Source organism: Aythya ferina, assembly GCF_964211825.1.
Source record: "Aythya ferina genome assembly, chromosome: 1".
NCBI lineage: Eukaryota > Metazoa > Chordata > Aves > Anseriformes > Anatidae > Aythya > Aythya ferina.
The window spans coordinates 67,328,720-67,347,041 of record NC_140296.1 but is presented as its reverse complement, the minus strand read 5'-3'; the positions used below and the strand labels follow the sequence as shown (position 1 = coordinate 67,347,041).

Sequence of the window (18,322 nt, the reverse complement as noted above, 5' to 3'; positions counted from 1 at the left end):
TCTTTTACAGACCTCCAGGGATGGTGACTCCACCACTTCCCTGGGCAGCCCATTCCAATGTCTAACAACCCTTTCGGTGAAGAAGTTCTTCCTAACATCCAACCTAAAAAAAAGAAGATGCTGCATAACTAATCTTGAATAAAAATGGACTGAAATTTTGAGCATTATAACTTTTTTTTTTTTTCCCATGTTTATTATTTTTATGATTATTTTTATCTTCACCATAATAACCTGAAGGAATAGTGAAAACAGGTGTAACGGGCCTTAAGGCTGAAATTAATTTTTCAGATTGTGAAGATACTTTCCCAGTGAGGATAATTTCACCACCAAACACTTAATCTTACAAGTAAAATTGAATACACTGCTACTGTGCCTTTAGCACGTGGTCCTGACTGCATGTGCTGTGATACCAATCTTTTGTATATTGATTCCCACTTTGGTGCTTGAGCTGAGGAGTGTAGATGCAAGGAGGAAATAAATAAAGATTTCTGAAAACAAAATGAGTGAAAACTTGATAAGGTCCTCAGGAGAGCTTTTCTCTAGTTCAGGAAACATCACTTCTTAAAATAACGAAGGAGTTGTCCCTTCTTGAAATAAGAAGACATGCTCTTCAATTTATTTATTTATTTTTTTAAATCCCAATTCCCTGCTGTTTTTCACATGACCATTAGTCCATTTCCTCATGCAACTTGCTGCAGGTGCAATACGAATTTCATACTCTATATTTACTATTTCATGTGAATTTATTCCAGGCTTTCTTTGTAGAGATTCTTTGCTTGTACTCCACTTGTAGAGCAAGTTCAAACAACTTTGCTTCTGACATAAACAAATCAATAACATTATACACATTATTTTATTTTAGTTAATACAATTATGCCTGAGATATTGGCTCTTGTATCCTGCAGAACTGGGAAGCAAAGTAGGATTTTTTCAAGATGTGGAAATCAGTGCTGAATTCTATAAGTGATAAATATCAATTTTAAGCTATGTACTGTAGACACAAAACAGCATTGATCCAGGGTCATTAATCTATTCCACAGCTTCCAGATAAATTTACCACAATGACTTGACATGGGTCTCCAGCTTCACTGATAACAATAAGTACACTGATAAGTACAAGAAATAAAAACAAAACACATATTTCACCTTTTTATTCTGAAGTTTTATTCAAATAAACCCAAATAACGAAATCACTTGACAACTTAAAATAACCATCTTACTAGCACAGTTTTGCATTTAGTATTTACAGAAAAAGATCTTAACTTTAAGAGAATGAAAATAGTATTTCTTAAAATTATATCAGAAATAAGAAAGGTCTATCCTTATAAAGTATTTTCAAAAGTCAGGCTGATTTTCTCTGAAAATTACCTGACCATGGGAGGTAAAACTAAAAGAAAAATTCTGTCCATCTCTGACTAGTAACTGCTTCCCTTCCAACAGCAAGATCCAACTTAATGAAAATTTTAGCTATTTTGTCTTCCAAATCACCTGGATGACCTGAAAGTTAGAAAAGAAACATGAATGTTTTGATTGTAGGGACCATAAATCATTGTTTCTCCCTTCATTAATGAAAAAGTCTTCTCTCCCTTCATTAAATAAAAGTCTTTTCTCTACTTTCCTGTTGAACCTTCTGCTTTTTTTTTTTTTTTTTTTTTTTTTTTTTTTTTGCAGATACCCAACCTAATTTTACATGTGTTAACCCAACAGGAGGAGATATACAGTAGTTTTCCCCGGAGGGCGGCAAAGGTCTGATAGGAAGACATAACTACTTTTTGATACATCATTCTCACTATATGTGTCTGCTATAACCCTGTCTATTCTCTTCCAAAACAAATAATCCCAGTCCCATCTCTCCCCTGTCCTAGGGATATCTTTTCTGTGCTGAAATTTTGGCTTTCTTAAAATCTGGAAGTTTTGCCACTGAATTTGAGCAGGGACTTTACTCTTATTTTTGATCATTTCACTTAAGGATTTTACTTGATCTCTGTATCCTGGATTACTCAGACCACTCAGATGAACACCCACCATTCATTGAAGTGAAGTAGTTAATTATTTCCTTTTTTTTTTTTTTTCCTTCCTTTTTAGCAAATCAAAGTGTTTGATTCGCTCTCTGCCGGCAGAGCTACAAGCAGTGTTCCCTTAGCCTCTCTTTGCCTTATATTGTATGGTACAGAGGCGTGGAATTGGATTAAAAGCTACAGCACAGTGCTCTGCAGATAAACCCACTGCAGGTGTGCAGTTTAATAGGATTTTAATTTGGTAACAAGTGAACAAAGAGAAGAAGCGCAGAATGGGATTTTCTAGATGAAAAAATGCTGCTCGTGCTGAGAGAAAGCAACTGCAAGCTCTGTGATAAGGAATAAAGATCAGGCCAATGCTCTCCGAGCTGCCCTTTTACAGATTACAGTTCACTCAGAGCATCTTTGTTTGTGCCATCAGTTTCAACAATTCTTAGTTCAAGCTACTTGCATTTGGCCATATAGCATTTAACCTGCCACACTGCCCATTAAGCCAGTTTGTTTAAATCTTGCATCGTCTCATTCCCCTCCCTCTGCACTTTTTTTTTTTTTTTATATATAAAAAGAATGTTTTCCTTGGGAGACGTCACCAGCTTGGAATATGTTCAGTTTTCAAGATTATTAACAATGATTTTCATGCTTCAAATTAAAAAAATAAAAATATATATATAAAAAAAGAAAGAAAAAAAAATGCTGCGCTGTTCAAAATACATGTAAAAACAGGGTGTCTCTGCTGAGGAGCGTAATTTATATTCAGCATGAACTGGGGATGGGGGACCAAAAACAGATGGGGAAGGAAAAGGAAAAATGAAGGTGACGACTGAAAGATCATGAAGAGATCTGCTGAGACACAGGCGCATATTGCTGCTGCTGATGCAAGGGCAAGGTTGGGAGATTCTTTTCTGATTTCTGTTACCAGTCCTCCCTCTCGTTTTTCCAGGGTTTCACAGCAGAAGTGAGTTTTTAGCACTAATTTCAATGAGGTGCGGGTGGAGGTGCGATGAACAGATTTTTTTCCCAAGCATAGCAGGCTGCATGGAAGGCACAGAAATGCCTTGTGGGACAAGATGAAAAAGATACGGAGGTTGGTGTTGTTGGCAGGGGATGGAGTGGAGGAAGGGAGCTGAAGAGAGACACCAGGCCAGAGAGATCTGCAGAGGCTGCATGAGGTAAAGGACTGAAAAGGGGAAAAAAATACAAGCTACACCCTCGATACACGGTGCAGGAAGTCAGGCAGCAGGCGCCCAGCCCAGGAAACAGCAGCTTGGCTGTGGGACGCCGCTGAGGGTTTGCATACCCCACAGGATGGGTTCTGGGATTAGCCAGGAGCAGGGACAGATGGCTGCCTGGGAGCAGGGGAAGGTGATACAAAGTCACAGAAGCCAACCCCTTTTGCAACAGGAATCCGTTCAGGGGATCCACAGAGATGGTAAGGTGAACAAAGTGCTAGGAGATGGAGACGCTTTTGGCAGCTGCATTTTTCATCAGTATTGACATGGGCCGCTGGAACCCGGGGCTTTCAGTTCCCTTAGCTGTCAGGGTCTTTCCTCTCTAAGCTTTTCCTACATTTTCCCAATCCTTTACTTTCTCCTTCCCTCTTCCATACCGTCTCAAGTTGTGCTACTCCCCTTTTTGGGTTTTATACCCATTCTTTCTTACTCTGGCACCCCTCGTCCCTCACTCTAAACTGCCTTGCTCTGTTCTTGGTGTCATGTTCAAAATATGTAAAAAACCAACACATTTATTTATAGGCATATCACTTACACAAACAACCCGGCTCAGATCCTTGTCTGCTGTCACCTGCGTAAGAGCATTGCAATGGCCACAGAGGCCATAAAAAAGCCCATATGCACAGCAGAGTGAAAGAGCACAGGAAGCAGGACAGACATTGAGTAAGCTTTCTACTGGTTTATCTCCTGATTTCTGGCCATCAGTGGTTTGGCAGTCCCTTGGTCATACCCTGCATCCAGCTCAGCTTGTTTTAGAAGTTAAGGTGGTATGGCAGGGCAGGTCATCACACTGCATTTCAAAGTAAGTTGTTATTTTGTCCAACAGCCCATGACCTGTGCATAAATCATTCTTGTTTTGCCCCCTTTGTGCCTTCTTTAACCCCTCCAATTTCATTGCTGACCTAGTTTTAGCATATCTTATATTTAAAAACAAGGGTTCTCCAACACTCTTTACAACTAATGAGGATTTTTTTTTTTTTTTTTTTTTTAAACAGTTAATTTCCAGTCCTGGTCCTAGTTTATAAGCCGTAAAATAACGATAGCAAGATCACCCCAAAATGTTATTTTCTTCATGAATCTTGGTGCCATTAACATTTGTCCAGCTCCGTGTTCTGGAAAACACAGTGTTCTCTGAGACTGAAGACAAGTGCTGTTATTACATGGAAGAGGAATCTGAAAACAGCTGAACATAAGAGGGATGAATATATCACTTCTATTAACCACAGAGGCTTGATCCACATTCCCATATGGCCTTATATTTAGCCTCGTGTCCTAAGAAGACTTGGACATTTTGTTTTTTTACCTGTATGTCATGCCTTATGCTGCTAATTTTGAACCAGGAGACTGACTGCAAGAAAGTCAGGCACGGCAGAAAGGCCTCAAGGATTTCCCACTTCTACATCTTTTGACAAAATTAATAGCAGGGTGGAGGAAAGAGAGCCTCTCATGCTAGTGAGAAAAGACTACACCATTTTCTCCCTCTTCTGATCAGTCCTTTTGGTCTGCTAGCCCACAAGCTGTGCTGAACCTGCCATAACACCCTTCCCAATTCCCCCAGTTTATGGCCTCTTTTTTTTTTTTTTTTTTTAATTTTCTTTAGAGCTAGTATTTTATTTCACCTTGCTGCCTGTGCCCGTGTCCTCCAAACAACTCAGAACTCTGAATATGTGTCGCTTAATCTGACGTTACTCGGGCTCTGCATCACAGTTATGAGAGTTGGCTGAGGAGCATTGGCTTGAGGTTGCTCCTCTGCAAAATAGCCCCAGAGGTAGTTGGGCTCATAAACCAACAGAACGGGTGGGTCGTTTTGCTCCATGACATAGAAGCTTTCAGCTCCCTCCTCCTCTATATAGGACTGGAAAATGTGAGCAACATAATCCAGGAGTAGCAAATTAAACAAATGCCAGGATCCTAGATTTAAAGAAAAAAAATATATAATAATTGTAGCAATTTCTTAATTTGCATATCTTCAGGATATATTCTTTTTGGAATGACTTTATTGTAGTAATGGACTAGACAAAGCAGTCTAGCACTCATTAAATAATACTTACAGAATTACGTACTTCCAAATATCACGGCAAAATATGCACCAACTATGGGTTATAAACATAAGCAAAAGCCTTTTCCCCTTCTTATAGCTACAGAGAAAAGTGTCCTTGTGTTTATTCACTTTCCTGTTCAAGTTCTTCCCCCAGATTCACTGCTTATCAGCAGCCACCTGTCATCCCCATTTTCCCCTTGCACAGATAAAACATTCCACCTCTTTGCAGGCAAACCCTCCTACCTCTTTATATTCTGTACCTATGGGATTAAATGGCCTACCTTGCAGCTGGGGGTATAAGAGCTAAAAGCCAAGAAAAAAACTCCTGAGGCCACTGAATTTTGAATTGTACCTTTGGTTGAAAGCTCTTACTGTGAAGAGTAGGTCATCTTCCATGCCATAAATTTCCATAGGAATTATCAAGCAATTCAGAGTCTCTGCATCCCACAAACATGTTTACACGGACATCAGTGAGGAGACATTACAATTTATATGCACAACCAAGACTTCCAGAGCTTTAAAAATGAGCAACGCTGCCTCTTTTGATGTCTGAGAAGCTGCTGCTTCCGCTGTTGGTCCTTTTGTAGATCTTTAAATGATAGCAAAATAAGTGATAGGACTCGTTTATCTGTGTGACAAGGATGGGGACTTTTATACTTGAGCTCAGACTATACAGACCTGACACGAGGCATCAACGAGTGCTTCTATCAGCCTTATATCACAGGAGTTTTCAATATGCTAAACAAGAGTAAGCATGAGACAGAAGCTACCACTCCAGTTGTCCCTTGAGATAAGGAAGGGACACAGTTTTGAAAAGAGATTAGGTTGAAGCAGCTTGCTTGCAAAAGAGGAATGCATTAACTGCTAATAGCAAATAGCTTCAAAAAAATAATTTTTGAGATATTAGGCTGTTTGTGCTGCAAACTGGTGCAGGACTTTTTTTGCAGAGGAATCAGTGGCATCTGGTGACTCATCCATGTTGACAAAAGATAGAGATGAAAGTCAGTGGTCAGGAAGCTGTTGCAATCCTCGTGATCTGAAGCTGTTTGGGTATAAATCTGCCAGTGTCCCCTTTTTGAAAGGAGGTCATAGTAGGAACTGTTAGACAGTCACAGGGACTCTTTGACAGTCACACCTTAAGAGAACCCAGAACTGTCAGGATCAGGACCCTGGAAGCATTTTGTAGGTGTGAAGTTCCAAAGCAGGTGTAGGTGTGTAGATAGGTGACTGTCCAGCCATCGTGGCTCAACAATATGCCCCTGAACTCTACGGAAGGGAGACTGGTAAAAGAAATGGAGGTGTACCAGCTGATGTAAGGTTCTGTGGTGGAGATATGTAGAGGTACATTTGCAGAGAAGGAGGTGGGACTGAAACAGCTGTAGCATAGAATCACAGAATCATCAAGGTTGGAAAAGACCTTAAAAATCAACAAGCCCACCCATCAACCTGAATTTCCAAGTCCCATCACTAAACCACGTCCCTTAGTGCCACCAAGTCCCATTTGCCCTGACTGCTGTAGCACTTTTGCTCCTTGCAGCCTTGCAGGGGAGCAACTGCACAGTTCTTCTGACTGCACTTGAACATCACCCCAATAAGAGGCTAGACTGGAAGAGGGTCAAAACCAATCTGAATTCAGAGGTGTAAGTGGGAATGCCAGCATATTATGTATGCCAGAAGTGCCAAGCTCCAAGGAAGAGCCCCACACAGAAGGAAGTCTGGGTTTGGTTACTCGTATAGGATTTATTTTGTGGGGAGGCACACTGCATGAACATGACAGACATCCACAGAAAATTTGACATTTTGACCCAGTAATTTTGTTTCCTCGGTGCATGCTGCATATTTTGACTTGCACGAGGCCTGCCATTCCTGCAAGAAATGCTGAGATCTAAGAAATTTCTGAAAAGCAGTGACCCCTGAGTACAGAGCTTTTACACCAGGCAGCTTGTTAAGGTAACTGCCTAAGCCTTGTCCACTATGGCTCAAAACCCTACTGGAACAGAAAAAAGGGCAAGGCCAGACATTGGTAGATCATATAACCCAATGTCTTAAGGAACCAGTGGTATTAAGAAAGAAGATAGTAATGAACAGTTCAATTGAAGCATCACAGAGAAACATTAAAAGGTGCATTAAAAGGTGGTTGTTTTTTGTTTGTTTGTTTTTTGTTTGGTTGGTTTTTCAACTCTCATATGTGAGAATAAGCCTTAATGCTGATGAAGTATATCACAAGGCTGTCTCAAGAGGAATGAAAACATTGCTTGTCACTAGTTTAAGGAAGGCTTAGAGGAAGAGATGTTCTACATCAGATGGCATTAATTGTGTTCCCAGCCACCGGCAACTGTAGAACGGGGAGGCAATTCATGAAACTCTTCTCATAGTGGGAAGAGGGGAGAGGATTTCATCACCATGGGGAATTTCTACAAACATTGTGTTTCCAGTGCTGTTATTGGAATTCATTCACGATTTCCACTCAGTGGCCAAAACATTGCATCCGATGTGGGAGAGTTTTGTGCAGGACTCTTCTGCAGAGATAGGGAGGAATGATGGTTTTATTACTACTCTAATGAAGCAGCCCATGGACAGGGGACTGAACTGTGCTGTGTTCCACGTAGTCACAGAACAAAACTCAAATCCTGCTCCTGGGAGTTTGCGATCTAATTATGAGGCAAAAGGTAACAGCCAGATGCAGAAAAGGGGAGCGCACATGCATGCACAAACATAGACAGTAAGAGGGAAAGATTACTGAAGAATATAAAAGGCAGTAACCTTAGCATACCCCTTTGTTATGTCTTTGTAGAAAACACAGGGAAGTAGAGCTTTGAAGGGGGATTTCTAAGAAGATAATGAGGGCTTTTTGGCTATTTGTGTGAAGCTCCATCCAACAGAACAGGAAAAAATATGAAGGTACTTCTTTGAAAATCTAAAAAGTGATTCGTGCCGTCTGGGATCAGATGTTACTCAGAGGAGACGGTGCATTTCTCCAGAATGAATAATAGATTGCTTCTGAAAGGTTTTCCAAATGAAGAGAAAGGCAGTTAGGTTTGAAGCCATATAGAAGTGAAACACAGAGCTGATTCAAGACACGGTTGTGCCGCTTCAAGCCACTTTGAGTAAATGTGACTGCATGGCCCCTTCGCTTCTCTTGCCTTGCACTAGTGTGTGGTGGATTTGATGCTTGGCAGCTCCGAGCACTAAAGCAGAGAGAAGACTAACCCAGCTGAAGAGGTGACTAGTTTTCAATCAGTTTAATATCTTAAACAGCTTGCTGCTGGCTAGGCAAGCGCTTACACCAGTGCAAGCATAAGGAAAGGGAAGGAGCCTGTATCTGGTGTCAGAGGAACTAACCGCATCATTGACAAGCATTTGGATCTGCTGTTCCTGTATCATGCAGGCAGAATCTGCAAGTCTGGGAGCTATCACGTGGGAGATGCGGAATTTTGGTGGTTTGGGGCACGTTAGTGCCCCAAATTCTCCAGCACCCCTCTTGCTGAAGCCCTTGCAGTGCTCGCACCTGAGGCTGCCGTTCCCCCTCAGGCACACGCCAGCTTCTGCCGAAAGAGGGAGTCCTGCTCTTCCCACCATCTCCAGCCGCATCTCCCTGCCGCCCTCCCTTCTGCTCACCTCGGAGAAGCGATGCCCTTTTTGGTTGTACCAACTTGAGTTTCTGTCCGTCGAGGTGACCCGGTGCCTCTGCCACCTCAGCTCCCAGAGGGGTGCCTCAGGTGGCAGCCACAAAGCTGTCCCTTACTCACCAAAGCTGTCTGCGTAGTTGAGTGTCATTGCCTTGCTCACGGCCGTTAATAGGAAGTTCCACCTCAACTGGAAATCGGCTGCCAGTTTCCTAAATTCCTCCTTATTCCTGCTTGGCTGCAAATAGAGAAAAAAAAAAAAAAAAAAGAAAAAAAGATGCTTTATGATAAAGCTGGTTAATAGGATCCCATATTGTGTTGCAGATAATTCCCCTGCACAAACTGCATATGAAGGTGGAAAATTCAGCTTTTTTTTTTGGTTAGAAACCTAAAATAACTCGGGTTGAATGTCATTTTAGTTCAGGTCTTGTCCGGACAAGTTCTGAATATCTCCAAGGTATTCACTTGGGTAACCTTTTCCTGTGGTGAACTATTCTTGTGGGCTTGTTGTTGTTGTTGGGTTTTGTTTGTTTGTTTTTCCTATTTGGGGTTTTGGTTGTTTGTTTTCTTTTTATCTATTCAAATTTCCTTTGCTGCAGCTTGTGTCTATTGCCTTATAATTATGAACCCCCAGGAGAAGTCCCAGTCCATCTTCTCCGTACCATCCCATGAGGTAACTGATGGGTCTGTGAGATGAAGGCACCGCAGAACTACAAAGCGCTAATCCTAATTACAAAACCCACATGAATTATCAGGAAATAATTAAGCTGAAGAAGTACAGTTTGTCTTGCTTCTTCAGAAAAGAAAAAAAAAAGAAAAAAGACTTAAACCACCCTCAACCCACCCTCAACCCTAAATTTGTTGTTCTGTCCAGCTGACTGAGGGCAGTGGTACCATCAAGCTATCATTAATTATGGATCACCGATGGAAGAGGGGTGCTAGAGTTGGCAACCTGGGGAAAGATCTGTATGCAAGGTGATCTAACTCGAATCTTTCACCAGAGGTAGAGCCATTGTGCTAGAATTTATCACGCCCCTACCACCTGCTAAAAACCAACAGTTTCACGAGTCAACAGTTCCAAGAATCATGAAGTGTTCTCTTTGTTTATACTAGCATTTTTCTCATGGATCTTGGTGTATAAGGGAGCATTATTATAGCATGTGTCTACAAAATGAGACCAGATTCTGAAATCACCGAAGTGGATATATCCACAGACATAGGCTTGTAGTTGTTTGCACAGATGGAATTTTTGTATGCCAATTAATTCCCCCTTTTTTTTTCTGCAGCATGCATAAATTGTGTCTATGCAAATCTGCAGTCTGGTCAGGTTGCTGCTATACAATGTAGCTCCTGCAAACTATTGACAGTCAGCTTGTAGGGGGATAGACGGTGCGATCACTCTTCCTTTTCTGAAAGTATTAAATGAATTTTATACCTCAATGACAAAAGCCTGAAGATTTGTAGACATACAGTTCAGGAGAACCCGAATATCTGTAGAAGGTGCCAGCAAAGATATTAAGTCATTCAAACCTACGAAATATAGAAAGGAGATCATTACTTGAAGTGATTGGCTTACTTTTTGGTTTGTTTCTGCAGTTTCTAGCTTTTTTTTTTTTTCTTTCATCTTTGGCTTAAGATATATTAAGACATCTGCTTATAGCATCTTGATTAATATAACTGTGCCATTCCTTGAATGGTGATTAGCACCCTGCTTTGAAATCAGTCAGAATTCAAGTTTATGTCCATATCTGCACCAACCTAGTCATCATGGCAAAAGTGGAAAGAGTAAACACTTCGTAAATCCAAGCTGGCATACGGCTATATGCAATACTAACTTGCTTATCTGAGCTTTCACAGGGTTGAGAAAAGAAATTTTATCTGTTGAGGGGGTGGAAACTGTTTTAAAACAATAACAGAAATTACTGAATATTCTGTAGCTCAATGGAAATACGGATAATATTGCCAAAAAACAGTGCAGGTGTTCCCACAAATGATTAGAACCTGCTACTCAGTGCCACCAGGTACATCACAACTGTACCCCTCAGGGTCTATACCCTCCTAGCTAAGAGGCCTTCCTGTGAAGCGTTATTTATTAAAAATAACAATTTGGAAAAGCAATGGGAACAGAGAAATGCAGCAAATCCACATTGGAAAAGATAATCATTGATATAAAGAGTAAATGAAATAAAAACTTTCTGCACGGCGTTTTTGATTTGAAGACGTATGTAAATATTATTTGCAGGGATCTCCTGGTGGTTCTGCGAACAAAGCGAATTATTATTCCTGCTGAAAGCAGTCACAGAAAGGCGGTGGTGCATCCCTAGTCAGAGAGCGCGCCGGCGGCAGGCCAGGAACAAAGAGCTCAGGCTTCTTCCATCGGTTCTGAGCACAGCCCGGTCCGAGACGCCTGCCTCTTGCTAATAATTCAAATGGCAGTCCATTAATCTGAGAATTAACTTGCCATTATGTTCCCATCGCTTTTCATTAAACCGGCAAATGCATTATGTCGTGGCTGCACGCAGGCTGTGTTTCAGTGTTTACAGCTCAGCACCGATGCTACAGGCCGCAGTAGAGCAAAAGGGCAAGGAAGCTGAGAGGTCGGGAGCCCTTGTCCAGCTCAGCATACAATAGGTAAAATCCGGCCACGGGAAGTAATTTTGTGTACTTTGATTAATAACGGGGAAAATGCAGTTCTTGGAAACTTCTGTTTATCAAAGACAAGCATTAACGGTGAATGTCCCTGTTTGTCAACCTTCTTCTGGAAGATAAATCGTTTTAGAAACACAAACCCCACTCCTGCTGCTGGAGAGAGCTTTAAGAGAGAATCAGCACCGAAAGCCTTTCATTCTTAACCTTTAAAGTTAAAAGGATAATATTACATGCTCCATTCTCAATTATATTGGCTCCTTTCCAGGACACAGGGTTATTGCAAGACTATAATTCCCATTAGGGCAGATGCCATGAATAAACAAAAGGAAATGCTAGAGCTTTAACAATGTCAAGCAGGGGCTTAAATGGATAGAAAAATATAGAAACAAAAATATTACATTTGATTTCTGTGTCATTCTGCAGTTCATCTGGATTCCTAAACTTCTTTTGGAAGAGGTTTCCAGGCATATCCACAAATCCCTGGTTGATGACAGCATGCAAGTCTGATCTCAGACCAGTGACTTTGCTGTTGTTGTTCAAGACTATTCGCATTGTCTACGAATAATAAGAAAACAGTTAATATCTTTCATTTTTTTTCAAGCCCTTAACTCGGTCAAAAAAGCTTCTCTTATTCAATGTTAAGTTAGAATTGGGATTTTAAATAAATCACCAGTCTCCAAATGGAAAAAAAATAGAAAAGGAATCAAAGGAGATGAATCTTATGTTGTCTTCAAGTGTTTTTGTTCTGGGTGATACCATTTTCAATGTCACTTTGTGGTGGGGTCTCTGGTGGAGCAGACAAGACTAACAGATGCTCGAAGTATCTGCACAATTCTTTTTGCCTGTAGTTATTTTAGTTATGCCAAATAACACTGTCTAAAAAATGAAATGGTATACTAGGATCAACTTTCCCTCAAAGACATCTATCATTAATATGTGTCTCAATTAAATTAAAAGACAAGTTTTCTTGAATTGCTCAAACCTTTGAGAAGGTATAAATAAGATTAGAAATATGGCATTAATTAAAATAATAGTAGGGATTGTGTCCCATTTCTCTGCTTTTAAGTCATTTGTGAATGAAGAATCTGGTTTTATATTTGTGCCCAGAAGTATTACTTACATGATATTGAAGACAATTTTCAGTCTAACTTCTGATCCTCATCTCTTTCTTTTTTTTAATTAATTGCTAATATCACACAGTATTGCTTCAGATTCCTGATGACAATGTTTTAAGTGGAAAATGATGAAGGAAATTAAACATGAATCTATTAAAATTGATTCATACATAGATTTAGTCTCTCACTTTCATACTGAAACCTATGAGATCCAAAGATTGTTGAATTCGGGCATTTATTTCAGTAATTCGTGTTCAGTTTTGCCTTCTAGAAGAAAAATTTTTTTTGTAAAGTTCAGAAAAAACTTCAGGATTCACAAACGTTTTAACAAATCCCATTCATTGGGTGCATGGCAAAGAATGCTACTTACTGTGACCCCACAAACATTTGTTTTCAAGCAGAACTCCCAATCTAGAACTTTGTTCCTCATTACTGTGCTAGCATTACTCAAATATCACACGCAGCCTCACACTTGTTTGGTAGTCTTTTTCAGCTCAGTTAAAGACAAAGTGTCTTTCCTTGTTTTACGTGGAGTTTCCAGTGTCAAAGAGCACAGAATGTGAACATTGGGAGCTACCAGGTGCAGCACCTTCAGCAGGGTGCTAGCACCCAGCTCCGTGTTCGAGTGTTTTAGAAATGTATTTAGTGTTTTTTACCCACTGCACTTCTGTGTACTGAGTGTGATACTCCAACTGACTGAGAGCCAGCCCTGACAACACTTAAATACAGCTTACCAGAGGCAGGAATCAGCCCCAGGAAATGACACTTGTTATACTCAGATTCCTTTCTCACAGGGAATTCGTTCCTTTTTATACCCTAATTACTTCTGTATATCCAGGTAGTAGCAGATGTCAGCCTGCTTTATCTCCACATGATGGGAAAGTTACTTTTTTTTCTTCTGAATGCTGACCCTGCCAAAATTGCTCAGATTTTCTCACCAGGTGGCTGAATTATTGCAAAGTACTCTACAAGGGACAGTGTGTTTACACCATTCTGAAGCTGCAGCTGCACAGTTCCTCAATAATACTTCTCATTAGGAGCACTGTCACCTGCTTTGACCACCTGTCTCTGGTTGAAATTCAACGTGCTTTTCAGACAGAGAAAACCAAGGAGGCTGATTAGGCTCCCATATAAGAAAATTAAATGTCAGGTTAAGATAGAAATAACCAAGAAAGGATGTGATAGAGGTCTGCACGAAGAATTGCATGAAGAAGGGCACAATTTTTAAAACTAATAAAAGAAAGTCCTTTTTCACACAAGAAATAATCAAGTCCTGGGACTCACAACCCCAAGGCCTTATGAATGCCCAAACCAAGCTATTAGACGAAAGAATGTGGATACAACCTTCCTTTCAGATTGCTGGTAAGCCTGGAGAGTACAATGGCAAAAGAGTAGGGTAACATTTGCTCTATGCATACCTACTCTACCTGAGCATCTGAGAACAGGACATGTGTCCACGCAGACCTAGGGTCTGGTCTGACTGACTGAATCACTTTGTGGTTTTCTCTGAGTGACATCTACCTCCCCATGAAGCACCTGCATGTTTCTCACATGCTGAAAATGTTAAACACCCACGGTGTCCAGCTAACCATCTTCTGGTATGCATTAGGCAGGGGGGTAATTTTGCAGGATAATCCTTATCTGGTATTTGTTTCACTGGAGCCCAGTATAAATAGTTACATGGTAAGGTCCCTAACAGAAGGTCTAACTGAGGCTGTGTGACTGCTGAAAGATTATGGGGATGTTGATTTACAGGACTTTCATATTTTCACTTGTTGAAGCTATTGTTTTTAAATTGCCAATGGGACTAAACATCGATTACACTGGAGCTCCTTTGACCTTCTCTTGCATTTTAAAGAGGCTCTGGAGAAGGTGCAAACACCATTTCCTTGTGCAAATGGTGTGAGGAGCTCATAATCATGAAGAAGAACCAGGCTGAGAGTGTGCTCAAGCTGTAAGTACAGATCTGACACAGTTTGTCAGGTCCACAAGGTTCACTTTGTGTTGGTTAAACAGTGCAAAGTGAACATGCAGCAGCTAGAAGCTGCCACTGGTCTTAGGGTAAAATTCCCCCCAGTTAGGGTAAAACTCTCTTGCCCTAAATCTTGAGGGTGTAAATTAAATGTTGACTGTGACCTATCTGTTGTGTTATGGCCTGGACTACCTCAAAAAAAACACAAGGTTTAGGATCCAAGGACAGCAATGGAAGGACAGCTGCAGGGAGGGCACAGCCCATCAAAATAGCGCAGCAGTAAGTACAGGTTAACGAAGCAATTTACTTCACGGTGTTCAAAGGGCACAGCTCCTTGATGCATCTCATTTGTCACTGTGGCTGAGAAAAATGATACCGGAGAGCAAAAAGTAGACAGAGATATTAGATATATTTTGTCTCTCTCTTCCCCAGAAATAAAGCGATGCCCTGAGGAGTAAAGTTCAGAGGACAGTTCCCTGCAGCGCTCCTTCCAACACTGTCTGCTCAGAGGATGGAGGTTTTGCCAGCTGATCCCTGAGATCCATGAAAAAGCTCAAGGCCTTGTGCCCTTACAGACCTTGAGACCATGCAACTTCACTGCAAGCAATATATCAGTGGTTTCCCGTGTCTCACCTGACCCTTCTAACTACAGTGATGTTCTCCTCTCCATGGAGGACCACTAACCATACCTCAGAGGCTTTCACTCTAAGAGGGATACATACTATGAGGGCAGATGTGTGTAGGAGGGTGATTTGGACCATTAGGAGCATGATTTGGACCAGTCGGTATACAGACAAGAACACCTGTGCTGCTGTTGTTCTGCTACAGCGGAGCATCTCGTAAATAATACCATCTGCAAGATGGGCTTCTGGAGTGAGTGAGATGCCCAGCTTTTTTTGGTTCATGGACTCTAGAACATACCTTGGCCATATTACAAAGATCTGTCTTTCTCCTGAGTCTTTTTATAAACAGTGTGACTTCTGTGAAAGAAGAGGCAGATGTTTCATATCATTAATATTTTACGCTCTTAAAGACATTAATGAAGACAGATCTCTTAAGTGAGAAAGCAGACCCCTCAGGGAGCAACAGGCGAGCTCAGGGCACATGGAGGTAACCGAGCTGCATTCTGTGCTGGGGACCCTGCCAATTTAAGGCTTGCAAGCAGCAGCTGCCCAAGTTACTACTTTTCCTTCACTGCAAACCTGTCAGCCCGTGACGCACAGGAAAAATATTATTTTTATTTTTTTTTCCCATGAAATACTTCTCAAGCAAGAAAGCAAGAGAAATATTCTTTTATGTGTATGGTTTCAGATGACTGATGGCAACATTAATTCTAAACCTTCTATTTTTTGATTAGAGAGTTTACATTTTTCACTTTTATGTATCTATAATTCTTCAGAATTGATAATAAAAGCTGATTTCTGTTGCTGTATTCGCTCCTGTCTATAATGTGTTGGAATTACGAAAAGCATGGTCAAGGAATATCCTTTTTAGGGATAAAATCTAAAATAACTGATTCTCAGTTGCAGGAAAATCAAGAATAAAACAACTTAAAATCTTTTGCAGACGGGCAATGGTTTCCAAGTGAAAATTTCTATTTCTCTGACGTTTTTACAAACCCAGTCCTGGATGTGCATAGAAAGGGTTGTAGCTGGTTAATTACATGCACTTCCATGCACACAAATGTGTTAAAAGCAGATTACTGAGTTTGCTCTGCCAAGCATTTAAATGTAAGAACTGCCAGAATTAAGACTGGCTGCAAGTCATTATTAAGCAGACGAATACGAACACAGCCCTGTGTCTATGCAGGAGCCCTGCTTTGTCACTGCAGAGATGGTTCTCACCCAGTGAGCAACTGAGCAGCATTTTGGTTCAGCCAGATTCTTCAGCATAAGGTATAAATCACAGAACCACAGAATGGTTTGGGTTGGAAGGGACCTTAAAGATCACCTAGTTCCAACCCCCTGCCATGGCAGGGACGTCTCACCACATCGGATTGCCCAAGGCCCTATCCAACCTGTCCTTGAACATTACGTATGCATGAACACATTTGCATACATAAATGTATGCATGTACGTACATATTTACAAACACACACCTTTGTATATTACAAGTTTTTCAAATCCTACTCTAATGACAGAGTCAGTTTCCTTTTTTTTTTTTTTCTTCACTTTAAATTGAACTGCCCAATAGTCATTAATTAATTTATCTACATAAAACCACTTGCAAGGTAAAGAGACAGAAGAATACCTAAATTTCGAGGGCAGGGTGCTTATTATTCCTAGTCATCAACACAGTCAAAGTGATCATGGCAAAAGACATATCTTTAAAAAGATTCAAGTACACTTTAATTTACCATGATCTTGGAATAATTTGGGCTTAAATTTGTTTTCTCACGTCATCTGAGACCATTTATTTTTAACTGTATGCCAACTCTAGTCCTCGCTACTCTCAAGGTTACTTCAGCTGGAAGAGTTTCTTAAATAATTTCTGTAAGAGTCTTGTAACCCAATCTTCTCTGCGGTTTAAGCAAAGATTATTTTATGAAATTTCTCTGTTACTTGCATACCTTTACATTTGGTTGTTTGGAGCAGCACTGGCATCTCTTCCAAAGCATTAAGCAGCCAGAGTTTAACATTTTTGCTGAACAGTCTGATTGACTTCAGGTACTGCACAGACACCTCCTCCAGGAAGTCACGAAGGAGAATGTTCTCCATTTCCTACAATACAAATGGATGGAGCTGCACGAGTGGTGTACTACAGCTATTTATAGCAGCATGAAATAAAACTGTACTGATGGCTTAAATGTAAATCGTGAATAAAGACCATTCTTTTCCTCCACTTAAAGCAGTAACTAAGCTACATTTATTAGCAGAAGGAATGAGATCCTGCAGCAAGCATTGTTTCCTGAATTAATTACTGGACACTGCTTGGTGACCTGCTGTGAATAAGAAGCAAATCATTTTGAGCAGGAAGCTCCGTATGTCAATGTGGAATGTCACTGAGAAATTCAGTAGTGTTATCAAAGGAAAAATAACTCCCTTCAGGTTTAGAAAACAGCTATCAGTCAGAATTTCAGTCACATATCCTCATGCCAGAACCACAGACCACATTTATAACAGCATACTCCATTGATGTTAGGGACTTTCAAGGGAAGATATGGCAGCAAAGTGGCAGTTGTCTCAAATTCCAACAGATCCTTTCAAAATCCAAACTGTGCTGGCTCAAAATTATATATATATATATATATATATATATATATATATATATATATGTATAATAAAATGCCATTGTACATCACACAATAAACATCTGGTCTTTCACAGGTAGAGCTAGCAAAAAAACACAAATACAAAATAATTACAAGAAACACGTCTACAGTACCTGGAATAGCTGCTTATCATAGCACTTGAATAGCTCGCACACATCTGGCAAGGACATAAATGCTATTTTTTCAGGCTGCAGAGACTTCCAGAATGACACAATGCAGTCTTCCACCTATTGCACAAAATCTGTTAATGAATTTTCACCAATTTTATGCCAGTGAAATGTGAATTGTGACTCAGTGAAATGACACACGTTAGCACAGAAGCAAAAGAATAGTTCTGGAGCCAGGCTGGCTCCAGGGAGGGAGCATCCTGGGGCAGCATGCTGAACCTGGCAAGGCAGCAT

The 18,322-nt window shown here is 40.6% G+C and overlaps 1 protein-coding gene across 1 annotated transcript in view; it reads right to left on the bottom strand.

The window, feature by feature from the left end:
• Positions 1–1,334: 1,334 nt before the first annotated feature.
• RFX8 (regulatory factor X8) overlaps positions 1,335–18,322 on the bottom strand; it is a gene marked incomplete at its 5' end in the record, with an annotated part of 30,536 nt that continues 13,548 nt past the window's right edge. Inside the window, 8 exons of the mRNA XM_084508688.1 lie at positions 1,335–1,497; positions 4,867–5,158; positions 9,038–9,152; positions 10,350–10,444; positions 11,962–12,118; positions 15,572–15,630; positions 17,220–17,370; positions 18,035–18,148. Coding sequence (XP_084364814.1) covers positions 4,899–5,158; positions 9,038–9,152; positions 10,350–10,444; positions 11,962–12,118; positions 15,572–15,630; positions 17,220–17,370; positions 18,035–18,148 — 951 coding nt within the window. The 3' untranslated portion in view covers positions 1,335–1,497; positions 4,867–4,898. The remainder of the gene's footprint in view (positions 1,498–4,866; positions 5,159–9,037; positions 9,153–10,349; positions 10,445–11,961; positions 12,119–15,571; positions 15,631–17,219; positions 17,371–18,034; positions 18,149–18,322) is intronic.